The sequence below is a fragment of the Frieseomelitta varia genome, unplaced genomic scaffold, assembly GCF_011392965.1.
Source record: "Frieseomelitta varia isolate USP_RPSP 00005682 unplaced genomic scaffold, Fvar_1.2 scaffold_250, whole genome shotgun sequence".
NCBI classification, from domain to species: domain Eukaryota; kingdom Metazoa; phylum Arthropoda; class Insecta; order Hymenoptera; family Apidae; genus Frieseomelitta; species Frieseomelitta varia.
This window is the reverse complement of record NW_025109980.1, coordinates 829323-843360: the sequence shown is the minus strand read 5'-3', so window position 1 is coordinate 843360 and position 14038 is coordinate 829323. Positions and strand designations below refer to the sequence as shown.

At 33.1% G+C, this 14038-nt stretch overlaps 1 protein-coding gene across 6 annotated transcripts in view; it reads right to left on the bottom strand.

The window, feature by feature from the left end:
* Positions 1–12799, bottom strand: part of LOC122528428 — a 34996-nt gene extending 22197 nt beyond the window's left edge. For all 6 annotated transcript variants that reach the window (XM_043653510.1, XM_043653511.1, XM_043653512.1 and 3 more), the window contains exon 1: positions 12304–12799. In XM_043653510.1, coding sequence (XP_043509445.1) covers positions 12304–12594 — 291 coding nt within the window. In that variant the 5' untranslated portion in view covers positions 12595–12799. The remainder of the gene's footprint in view (positions 1–12303) is intronic.
* Positions 12800–14038: the final 1239 nt, after the last annotated feature.

Genomic DNA, 14038 nt, shown 5'->3' with positions numbered 1-14038 from the left:
AGAGAGAGAGAATTTCTCATATCGAAAGGTGAAAAGGAAAATATGACACGAGTATCAATCTGTTTAAAGAAAGAATGTTTTGTGATGCATGAGATCAATTCATAAATCGTAGCATATATACATCTTTTTTTCTTTTTTTATAATTAGTAACAAGTTGAATTTGAATAAAACGACAGTGTGACTTTTAAAAGATAATATAATAATTTTAACTTTTTTCAATTTAATCTTATACCTCTAAAACAGTCTTTTTTCTGCATATCATCATGTTTGTGGATTTTTATGTAAATTCATTTTTTTGTGAATACAATTAAACGAGATTTGTACCGCAAGTATTTTGAATACTTTATATATTTTTGTATATCATATGGATTCTGTATGTTACTTCGCACAAATGGATAAAAATCACACAATCTAATCTTGATATTAATGTTAAATATCCTATTAGCTGAAGGTAATTTAAATAAGATCCTAACATTTACTTCTAAATAAATTTACTCGTCGTTTCATTTGAAATAACAACTTAACTTTCTTATTTGTAATTTTCATTTCAAATAAAATCTAATCCTGCTGAAATACCGATTATTGTTCAATTTGTCCAACCTAATCTAAATTGATAATCTTAGATAATAAAGGATATATAGAAAAAAATATTATATTCCTTATAATATTATTATATACTATTTATAACAATCTATATTTATACCTATCTTGCAAACAATAACATCTTCTTTCTCCATAAAGAAATAAATATCAAATTACAAAGGAAATTGAAGTAAAAGCAAAGAATTTTTATTATATCTATTTCTTTATACTGTATCAGAACATGCAACACTACTCAACCTAATTTAAATTTCCCTCGTCATAAATTTAGATTTATAAAAGATTAATTAATTATATTGATAATACCTTTTTTTTCGAGTGATCTTTAACATATACTACTATTTATGAACAGATCAACATGTGTTCAATGGTACACAATGTGTGAGTGAAATGTTACGTTGAGGTTATGCATACCGAGTGACAGTGAAACGCATCGTAGTGAAAAAAAGAAATTAACATCGTGTATGTGTGTGTGGACGGACGTCACAATTGCTTTTCGTTACTTACGCGAAGTCAACTGATCGTAATTGTACTTCAAAAATAAATCGTTCCTCGAACTTGCCGTCCTGACACATCGTACGTGTCATTTACGAAAATGAAGAGCGACTTCTAACACTTTCAGATTCACTTCAATACAGGTTCGATTGTGCGTCTTGTTAATCGTTAGACAGACAGCTGAAAGGGCTGACGTCAAATCAATGAACTTCGTTCGTTATCTAAAATAACATAAAAGTAAGAAAACATCGATACTTAACAATTTAATGATATTTCAACTTAATACCTTGAACTGAAATGGAAGAAGAAATTTCGAGAAACCTCGAAGTCGATCGTAATCGATACTGATTGATGTAATCGAAGTTTATCTCGAACAGCAATATAAGACGTCCTCCACTTTTGTATTTTAAAAATTTCTATGAAATCCACATTGTTTCTTTTTTTTTAATAATTTTAATAAAAAAAAAGATTCGTTCCTTTCCTCGAAGTCAGTCCAAAATTAATCAACCGCGAAGCAAACGAATTATATATTGTGGACCGACTTCGAGGTTTCGAGACTCGATAAACAAACAATCGATCGAATTACAACCCTTTGAAGTCAGCTTTGAAATTAATTTTATTCAATTACAAGAAATTTTTTCTCTTCTGTTTTTTTCCTTCTTTTTATTGAATATAAGAATGGACGTCGAATTGTATCGTATTACAATTAAATACGAGCTGAAAGGTCGTATACATGACAATAGAAATTACAACTGCCCGGTAAATTGAATCGATTTCTCTACGCTCGATCATCTCGTTCTTACAGCCGGCATATTGTTAATATATGTATACGTTATTATTAACTGTATGTACAGGCAGTGTTTCAAAGAACCGATTTTCATTAACATCGAATCGTAAATGGTATATAGCTACCAAAATTTTCATATTACTCGTTACTATAACAAGAGTTCGCTAATATTCACTAACCTCTCAAGTAATTGTAAATGTCAATCTTAGTTTTTTCTAGATCACCTGTCAGACGTTAAATTGACCGTCAAATACAATTTTCCTGCGTGTAGTACTGTAGATTAACGACAGTAATTAGTATACAAGCTATAGGTTATAGTTTATATACAGAGAATTGCGATAAAATTTCACCTGTTCTGTCTGGCTCTGTAACAAGTAAGTAAATAGTACCTAATGAATTCCATGGATCAATAAATGGTAAATGTATATTGTTTTTAAGATATTTAGCGCCTCGTGAAACGCGTTCACCGATCGGGGATATAATAATTACGTATCTATCGACGTACACAATTATCAACGAGAGAATTATTGAATTCCATTTCGGTTAATCGACACTAAACGAGAACACCGGTGTTTGAGAGCTAAATCAATGCTAAAATGCGTGTGATGCAACATTGATGCTATTTAAAACAAATCCAGCTAGAGAACGTTCCCCTTTGACGTGTGTCTCCTCTATAACGTTACGTTTATGCATATGCATTACAATTTGAGGTTAATTTCATCCAATAGATGGCAATAACAGAGCCGAAGCAAGATGGCCGCAGATGAAAATGTATGCATACAACGTGCATGAAAACTAAACTTCCAGGTGTATCATGTTTCTAGTCGGATAATAAAGTACACGTCTATAATCATATAAAGTAACCGTATATGTTAGGGCAACAAGCAACCGAGCAACAAAGCAGTCTAATCAGGATATAATATACTCTAAGAGTTACAGTTCGCAATGTTTGAATGCACCACATTGATTTGCAGTGTGGTTACAATTACTACTGCCAAAGGAGAAAGGAATCAATAAACTTTCCCAGATCAACTGAAACGAACGAAAAAGAGGAAGAGAATGTAAGAGAACCAACGTTAGATACAACTTATATAATTCAATAACGGCCAAAGAGTCTTTTTAATTTGCAAGATCTTGTTTGAAGCGAGAAAAAAAAGATAAACAAGGAGGGATAAGCGCGCTATTCATGGAAAAAGGCACGAACAATGAAGAATAAGAGTGAAAATATAGTGAACAGGTTTAAATCGCGGTGTAGCTGACTACTCAGACTGAAACAAATGTGACATCACTAATCAGTTTGTTATGTTCATTGATACTCCGACTTACGTTCATTGATAATCTGCCTGTCAGTTAAATAGTCAGCTAACAATAAGATGGGATCGAGTTCTTCTCTGGGTAGATTCGAATCTTTTAAAAAGGCATTCGCTATAAGTTTTGATAATTCATGTGCATCATATTGCTCAATACCGACGCGCTTGTACAAAATGAAAACGTTGCAAATGTACTGGTTGAAAAACTTTTACTTGTAAGTATATACGGTTTAAAAACCATGAAACAAAATTTAGACAAAATATCATAGATGGAATAATAACGTTAAAATCTTTTAATAATATTAGACAGAAGACGTCGTACCGATTCGTAAGTATATATTGGATTTGTGGACATCCCTCCCATCCTTCTCACCCAATATGAAACCTGTTCACCATGTTTTTATCCTGCGGATATCAAGCGGCATGACACGATGAAGAATAAAAACAAAACAAACGGAAGGACGATCGGCGTGAGTAAAAGATAGTAAGAACGTATCTCTGAAAGAGTGCGACTCGTAAAAGCGTTTTCGCGCTTTTTCTCGGATCGAGCACGGCAAGGTCCGACGTCCAAGTACCGCGGCCTCTCACACCCCTAGATTATCGTCCATCATCACGCATTTATTTTCTTTCTTTCTCGTCTCTCGCACTTCGTCGTTTTCGTTCTGTCGTTGCGTTTCTCGTGGTTGCCAGTCGCTACGGAAACTTGCAGAGTTTCTGTCTTGTCGGACGTTGCCAGGAGAAATGAAAGACAAGTAAGATCTTTCTTCAAAATTTCATTCGCGTGCATTATATCTTTCGATTAATTCTTTCTTTTTTTTCTTTTTTTTAATTCACGTATTTACTTTTCGTCTTATCTCTGTTCTTGTTTCTTATCTCTAGGTATAGTCTTACAGTTGTTATCTCTAGTTCATTCGAAGAGGATCGAAGACCCGGTCAGAGAGAAAGGACAGTTTCGTGGATTTTGCTCGATTGTTTACCGAGTGAGCGACCGATACACATGTGCAGCGAAAGAGAACGAGATTCGGCAAAGTCCGACAGGTAGCAGATAATTCGTGTGTTTGTGACGAAACGTTTCGGCGGCTTTGTTCAACGATGGTGGTTCAATGCGCGCTGTCGGACATTGCCTGTAACATATCGACACGAAATCCGTCAGAAAATTAACCGCAAATGATGAAAGAGTGGATCTGAATCTGATTATTGGATGATGAATTGCGGCACGCTGCTGCCTGCAATAATCTTTCCCTACAGGAACCTCTCAGAAGCCAAACTGTGATTAACTCCGCTTTCGTCAGTTTTTCAATTTCACTAGCTAGAAATATGTTTTATTGTTCAACTTTTACGAAAAATTCACGACTCAGCTCCACGAGTTCATTCGTCGTAAAAGATCAGAAGATAAATTTCAACTAATGAATTTTAAAGTACAAGATTTGTAATGTACGTTTTCTAGTACATATTTCATTTATGAAGTTAATCAGTGTGACTTGCGAGCAGCTCATACTTTCAATAGAAAGGGCAGAAAAGTAATTTTGGTTGTGATAATATGAGCCGTCATTTAAAAAAAAAGATGATGTGTATTTTGTAAGTGTAATAATGTAAATTCTAATTGCACTTGAATTTAACAACTAACAATTCTAACTTATACTCTTTTGCCCATTCTTCTTCTTTTTTTCTGTAGAATTTTGCTTCGTGAATTATTTTCGTTTGTTATTTTTTGATAGTCATTGCCATCGATTACGCAATCAACAGTGATATATCCGAGAGTAATCCTCTTGAAAAGTGAAAATAGATCGTACTATTGCAGCCAACTGCGTAAAACATAATAGAACTGCGTGATTCAGTGTGACAAATTAATAATGGGAGATTAATGAGTAAAATAGTTTAGGGTATCGTTGCTGTCAGATAACAAATTTTTTTTCTTAACGAATTTTCTTGTTTCGCTAACAAAACACAAAAATGTTGAGAGGTTGGACGAATTTTTTTTCATTAGTTTTTATTAATTATTACTAAATGAAAAGTTCCCATGCTTTCAAGATATACAAATGTGACTTTCAGCTTTACATTTCAATTTTTTTTTTAAAGTGCAAATACTAGAAAATGGCGGAGTTTATTCAATTTTGAAATCTCATTTCTCAGAACCTAAACAACTGAAATACAAAATTTCTATTGATTTACAAATGGAAATACACTATCCAAAATACGCAGGGATTCTTCAAAAACTTAGATTATTACAGAGATGGCCTATTAGCTTATTTGAAGCGAAATTAAAAAATTAATTTTAAATATTTGCAAATAATTGAACAACTGAAACATTGAAACTGGTGAATTAATAGTTCTCTTTACTTTGAATATCTTTGCAACGATGCCAGCCAGTAATCAATGATTTTCAATGTTCTAAACTAACTTCGACATCCTGCAACGTTTTCACTTAAAAGAAAATTAAAATACAAAGCCGAGAGTCACGTTTATATGCTTCAAGAAGATTGTCGACTTCTCAGTTAGTAATTACGTATTATAAAAACTTGTGAACTTCTATTTTTTCGAGTGATTTACCTCCTTAACGTTGCAACTCTATCTCAAGTTAAGTTATGTAATTATTTTTGTACTGATCAAATTACTTAGTATGTAATTAGTAATCAAATTACTTAGTAATATTCGACTGATCAAATTACTTAGTATGTAATTAGTAATCAAATTACTTAGTAATATTCGACTGTATGTAATTAATAATCAAATTACTTAGTAATTAATAATCAAATTACTTAGTAATAATCGACTGATCAAATTACTTAGTATGTAATTACTGACTGCTGAACATATTTACGCCAATTATAATGTGGAAAGAAGTTATCCGACTGTGAGATAAGCTCAACCTTTCTCGCGATAAAAGTCACAAAACATCGAGTGCGCGATTGAGACTGATTGTGCGTGCGAGGGGACCTAAACGGGGAGCGTAGCTCGACTGAAGCTAACACATTTTCACAACACGAAAACACAATGACATATCATTCGATTGTTTCTAAAAGTTATATTATCGACGGCCACACGTGACGATGATAATCAACAAAACTCTCAACACGAGGATGACGACTACTCCTCAATTTTCCTGTTTTAAAATCCGTTTTCAAACGTATAACACTGGATATTGCTTATCGCAGTGCACTGTACACACGAAACGTGAATCGTAATCACATCATTCGCCAAAACTTCTGTGTGTTCACCGTGATAGGAAAGAAAAGCACATTCATTATTCAGAAGCGAGCATTCCAGGACCGCAGCGATGCGTGAAAAGAACACCGTCAGTCGACGTTGAAATCGCGACGCGTTACCCGACGAAAAAGCACAGGTGTTGTATGTATAATAATTTCTGTGGCGCCAATTTTTTCGCCTTACGTCGTCTACTTGTTTCATTAAACAAATGAAATGTCCATTAGATGTTATACAATCGATGTCTTCACTGTCCTTTAATATTTGTCACATTCTTTTACAATATCCTCTCATTTGTGAACATTTGTCTCTCATTTCAACTCGTATTTATTAATCTGTTTGCTTGCTCGCAGCAAGGATTACCTAGCACGTTTTTATTTTTCCGGGAACTGTTGTATAATTTACTTATTAACTGACGAAATTATTGATTTCTTCCTTCTATTAGAAACGAGAGAGAGAAAGAGAGAGGATAGAAGTCAATAGTATGTAAAAATTCGTGTTATGATGAGAGGATCAGTGTTATCAATGACTCTATTATATCTTCGACTCGTCGAATTTTCTCATTTCAATCAATGTACTGATTAATTATAGATCAATATCGCGCACAGAGTTACAAATTCGCGAATGGAATAAAAACTTGAAGAATCAAGGTCTTCGATGAGTCGAAGATATGCAATTAAGTTAAAAGGGTATTGAATAGCGTGGAAACGAGTAAAAAGGGGGAATCGAACAATCAAGGAAAGTTAACACAATTGACTGCCATCCTTCTGGGAGAGAATTTTCACAATAAAAACACGATGAAGGCACATTTTTCATTCGTTTCAATATAATTGTCCAATTATTTGAAATTTGCAATCGTTATCATTATATTGTTGTCACTTGAAATAATAGTTTCATTCTTACTTTAATTACACTAAGATGTTTATAGGAATAGAAACGTGGCAGTCAGTGTGTTAATGTCGTTCTTTCGGGCTCCGCAGATCGTCGTTTCACTCACGAACTAAGAAAAAAAGAGAGAAAAAAAAAGATCAATTGCGCGGAGATTTTTCTCTCGACGAGAGGCGAGTACGATAAAACTTTCACAAAGGATTTGCCGGAGAAAAAGACGCGGCCAAGTAGTCTCGGAACATTAAACTTGTCAAAAGTTGCGCAAACCTTTATTCGGGACCTCTATACCTCGCAGTATCAAATTATTTCCTTTTAAACAATCTCTAGAGATACTTAAAAACAGTAGTGTCTCGTTGTATCATTTTATATAACTTTTATACAAAAATGTACGTTATAATCAACATTTGTAAAGTAATTAATGATAATATACGCGTACAATTAATAATATAGTAAATTGATATATGGATTAATTTTATCAGCACTGGTAGGTATAGATGCGTTTATGTTAAGAAGAAGTTCTGCGTTGTATTACTATTTCTCTCAATTTGTATGCATTATACTGAGCAAGGTTGACCATTTTTTCTATATATGTTTTTTATAATTTTATACATATGTATAGTACGTATACATAATACATTATATCTCATATATGTGTTTATTATTTTTATTTATATTTATATTACACATATATCCACATTTTATTATGTTTCATATTTATCATGTTTAATGTCACAATTATTTCTCTGAAGAAGATTAAAAATAAACAAAAAATGGTGACCCAGCTCCGTATATTTCAACATACTGGATATTAATCCGATGTGTCATTATCGAGTAAATATTGTATTTTCATAAACAGGAATTTACAGAAAAGATTTGCAAAGGAAATTCACATCGCGAAATGCACCGAAGATATTTCAGCGTGTCGGTCACTGAGTAGACATTATATTTTCACGCGAACAAAGTAAGAAAAGTATTCGAAACTGTGTCACAGACATAAATCAGTCAGAGAGGAATATTTACTCGTTTTGTGTTTGTGCCAGATCTGGCCTCGAGACTCTAGCAATAGTTTCGCTGATACGGTAAAGAAGTTACACACAACTCCGATCAATTTGTCACTGATATCCCGTAAAAAAAAAAGAAGAAGAAAGAAAGAAAAACAAGCAGACACACACATAGATAAGAAGCTGCACCTCGAGCAAATTTTTTTCTTTTTTTTTTTCTCTTTTTCACTGGCGCTCGACGTGCTTTCTCTTCTTTTTTTCGAAACGAAACGAAAGAAACAAGAAGAAGAAGAAAAAGAAAACTGGAAAACAAATTGGTCCACACTAGGCGTGCTTGGGTCACGTGTTTTACTCTGCCATTATCCACATGTCGTTGCAAATTGAATCACGTCGCTGTGAAACATGGCAGTGTGAAGAGACAAACTTGTGCCGTGGCTGATTCGACACCAACGAAGAGTTTACATCAATTCACCAAACAAGAACGACGTCATTGGATGCACATTCTTTCAAATAGATATTACATCGAGGAGAGAAGCAACGGTTATATACTTGATGCACATATAATAGTAGTAGATAAACTGAGAGAGAGAGTTTAAGTTACCTTGAGTGTATAAGATTTAGATAACAATCTTCTGCGATTTTTCTCTTTCTCTTCTTTGTAGAGAAATGAGACGAAAGAAAAATTTGGGACAAGGCATTTATTATGTATTATCTTCAGTAATATCTGTATATATTGTTTTAACAAAGTGGCTGCACTAAAATCCTCTTACTGCCTCGGCAATTTGACGAACCTCTTTCTATCTCGGTGATGTAGATTGCGAATTCACGGTTTCAGCAAACAAACGAACTAAATGTTTTTAATCGCTATGTAAAACATTGGTTAGCGAAGGGATTTTTTTGAAAAATATTGACTTTCAATCGAATAAATAGTAATATAATAATCAAATAAATTATAATAAACAATAAACAAATTAAAAATATTTTTTTAAAAATACTTTCGACTTTCTGTCGAATAAATAGTTCGATAAATAGAATAAGTAATTAAACAAATAATACAATAAATGAACAAAAAACAAAAAGATATATTTAAAAACAGAGAAGTTTTGAACATTTTTTAATAATTCAAATTACTTCGCCAGTAAATATTATATATTTGCTATCTTTCTTTGATTGCATCACGACGATTCCAGTAAAAATATACGAATATCACTTGAACAGTAAAGATTTCATTTTCCAAATTTTCCAACAATTTCATTTTCTCTTTTCATACGAAAGAAATCGCAGAAGATTTCACACATTCAAAATAACCTAACGTTTCAAAAAGAAAGATAAAAAAAAGGACAAGTTATCAGACAAAAGGAATAGCGAGTGTGCTCGAAACAAATGTATATACATACAACAATTCTTTTTGATGCTTCGAGGTTACATTTCATATTTGCAAAATATGCGTCAGTCTTGTTCAACGCTTTGTGTGTTACGATGGCAAATGGTTAAGATATTTCCATGAAAACAATACTTCATGAGTAACATTGACGTACAATATTCAGTTCGTATTTTGTAAATTATGTACATATATATGTATACACATATACAGAATGTTTGTCCTAATATCTCGCATGTTATTTATGCTGCAAGTAATATGACGATGTTATAAAATATTTCAAAGATATTTATACAATGATTTCAATATAATATTTCTGTAACGCAATATTTTTAAAAATTACATCAATTGCATCGATATATATTTAATTCTTAGACTGTATACAATTATTTAATCTTACTAAATTATGAAAATTATTTCCAACTGGCTAAAGGGACAATTTCTACTTCCAGTTACATTGCAAATTTTTCTTACTCTGCAAACAAAAATATTATTATTTTCTACATTAAATGAATTTATCTTGTAGTTCTCAACAGCATCACGAAGAAATTTATACTACTCCATTTAGAAAAGTCCAAGTAATTGTCGCGAAAGATTGTTTTCACGGATAATATTTAAATATTGTTCAACACGGATAAATTTTGATTCACTTACTGATAAATTTTCTCCTATTATATTATCGTCGCAAACAGTTGAAAAATCATGTGAAATATTCTAGTATAAAGATTCTGTATATACATATACAAATATATAAATATATTATATTTTATATGGAAAACAGCATCTTTAAATTATTTAGGAAACTACCTGTGAAAAGAACTTCGTAACTCTGCGATGAAAACAACGAATGAATACATATATATACGTATTGAAAGTACAAGGTATACACATCATCCTCGGTCTGACTAAAATCAGACTCTACTACTAGTCTGCATCCAATGCGACCGCACTGACGTTTTGATGGTCGTGCCTTTAGTAGCCATGTGCGGATACTAGAAATTTACGAACGATTCTATCATTACGGAGGAGCTCGAATTTCTTCTGTCGGATTTAACACAGATATTATGTCTATCTTTAGTTTTTTATAACGGTTAAACAGACAAAGTTGTATAGTATTCAATGAAAGCATCATAAATTGACGCTTACATGTAGCAAACTATCAATTTAATTGTATACTGAATTTTAATTATATTTGCATTCAAATATATTATATATATATAATATTTATATTCGTAATTCAATTAATTTTTATAATTATATTGAATATTATGTTCATATTTCAATTATGTTTGTAATTTGTAATCAATTTCAGTTTTATTTTTAATTGAAAATATAGAGGCAGAAATTTAGATTCGGGGAATTTATAAGTAAATGCACGCTCTGATTAAGTAAATATAATATCATAATATCATAAAATAGTACAGCAAAAAGTATAAAAAGTATATAGTGTCGTTACATAGATATAAATAGTACAAATAGGTATAAATAGTATAAATCAAATTGATTTCGACTGAATTCAAAGAACAGTAATATAGAGTAAATTTCAAATTAAAAAATTAGAAAGATCTTGTAAATTATAGATATAGTGATTTTACTTACTCTGGACTTATCAATCATTTTGATTCTGAATTACGGTCTCTTGCATCATTTGCTTTCAAATTGCAATCACTTTTGCAGTCTAGTTATCCTCAATAAAGTAAACTATGAAACTCATTTCGAACGCAAATTGCTATCAGAGAAACAGGCAAAGAGATTGAACAAATAAACAGAAGCTCATATCCGTTGGAAATAACTGTTAAACACGGAATAGTAGTCGAAACGATCATGTACACTGCGGCGTGTACAATTGATCTAGCTGAACTTATCTGATTGTTTTCCAGTTCTTTAAATTATATGCAAACATGCAGGTTGTCAAGTTATCCAAGTGACAAGATCTTCAATTTGAGAAAACTATCATGGGAACTCGATGATTTCAAATATTAAAGTGATAAAATTAAGTATTCGATATATTGAAATTTAAATTTAATTTAAAGTCGAATTCCTTATAAACGTCAAACGACAACAATGAAAAAGCATGTTTTTACTTTTCTGCACGCAATTTGTAAAATGTTGCATTCACGTTAGACGCATGCGCGTCAGACGCTTTCACACCGACGCGCGAAATTTGAAACTCGGGTATAGAGAGACAGGAACGTGCCTTATTCCGGCAAAAATCTCTAACACACGCGTCGAGACATCGATCTTTATAAGAAATCCCGCCTTTACAAAGTATCAATTGTTTCGATTGTGTAAGATTCACGTGTATACACGTGTGTTAAGACACACGTGGATCTTTAATTTTATACAGGTCCAAATCTCTACTAATCTCAATTCACCAACATGGCTACTAAAAACCACGCGTGACACACCTTTCTGCTAAATCCAACGTGGAAATTCGACTAAACAAAAGATACGAATCGTCGTATCGTGAGAAAAAAAAAGAACGCCCGTGCATGCCTAGTCTTCAGGTGCGCGCGCACACAGAAAAAAAAACCCCAAAAACCAAACAAGAACGCACACATCGAGAATCATACATGGGTTAGAGGTTAGAAAAAGAGAGAGATAGAGAGAGAAGGAAAATTTGATCGTACGACTTACGCTAGGTGTCGTATTGCCTTGGTTCACGTGCTGAGCCGGTACATCGTCGTTAAAATAGTCGTCGTTCTGCGTTCCCGGCACGCTCTGAGCAAAGTCCAAGAGACGACGGTTCGGGCTATCCGGTGTGGTCGGCAAATCATTAGGTAAATTCGGTAGGCAGGACGAGGCGCTGCGACGGTGTCGCGACAGACTGTAATGCTCATAGTTACGATAACAGCCTGGCCCAGTCTGGGCAGGGCCGCGTCCGCACGCGGATTCCCCCTCGGTGCTGTTACCATCCACGCCGGACATATTGTGACCTGGAAACAGGTTCCGCGTCCGTTCTGTCTTGTAACAATGCCGTTACCGTCATCAAACCTTGACGCAAGAATAGGCGAGGATTCAATCCGAAACTTTTGCACTCGTCTTCGGCAACGTACTCCAATAGAAAGAGAGAGAGAGAGAGAGAAGGGAAAACTAATAGATAAATATAGATAGAGATAGATAGATAGAGATAGATAGATAAATAAGATAAGGTTAGGAAGAAGAAAGACATGCAGCGATTTTTTCTTTTGGATGAACGATACGATCCGTTTGAAAAGTGCGAATGACAGGAGTTATGTCTCGGCCTGGTCCGGCGTGGTAGGCTGGTCGTTAGGTGGATTGTAGAGGAACGCAGCAGGATATACAGGCAAATCATAGACACCAGCGTTTGTGTACCACTGTTGCGAATAGAATTTCGTTAGAATTAAAATTTACCTACGTGTTTTCTGATGTTAATCGATATGTTTTGTCAAGCAAACTTCGCACAGCGTAAGAATTTCCCCAAAATTTATGTACAGTATATTTCCTGCAATTTTCAGTGTGTCGAAGGATGAACTTTTAAGCGTTCGTTGATGAATGAACTTATTGTCAGAATGAAAAGGAAAAATAAAATAATTCTTGGTAATTTTGAACTTTAGTAATTAATTATCGAAATTGAATGTGGTATTGTAAATACTGTAATCGTCAGTGTTAATGTTTCTGTGATCAGAACATCTTGCTTGAACTCTAGATTGATAAATTGAATTATTTGGACTTGATCTTCCTTTCAATTGATTTTGCAACGATGCCGTGTACAAAAATCATCTTAGTTTTGACTTAAAAAATAATCGAGTATACAGTAATATACTGTCGAGAGCATTTTGCACATAAATGCCATACGATTATTATTAATCTTTCAATATACTTATTTACGAATGTATTTGAACTCAATATTGCGAATAAAACTTTAAAATACTTTAATTGTGAAACAAAAAAGAAAAGCTATAAAAACTATTTTTTTACTGTAAAAATAAGTATACTTATTGAAAATGAAATTCTTAACAATGTCTGCTTACCATCCACGCCGGACATCTAAACGATTTAAGAAGCTCGATGTCCAGTTGTTCGTGCGTTTCTTCGCATCTTGATAAGTTTATCAATCATGGCGCAGGTACGATAACAGAAAGATGACTGATCATGCTTACAATTAGTGTAATTAGGTGTATTAACACTGGAACTCCGAACACAATCATTTCAATACTTATTCTGATACGTTTTCTCTTAGAAACATCTTTGTTGTATGTACAAAATTTCATTACATATTTTAAGAGATCGCCTATAATATTGTAATAAATATCATATCGTAGTATAAACAAACGAAATCGAAATGATTTTAAAATCCTAATTTAATTTGCGTGACAGAGCACACGTAAATATTGATTGTTTTATGTAT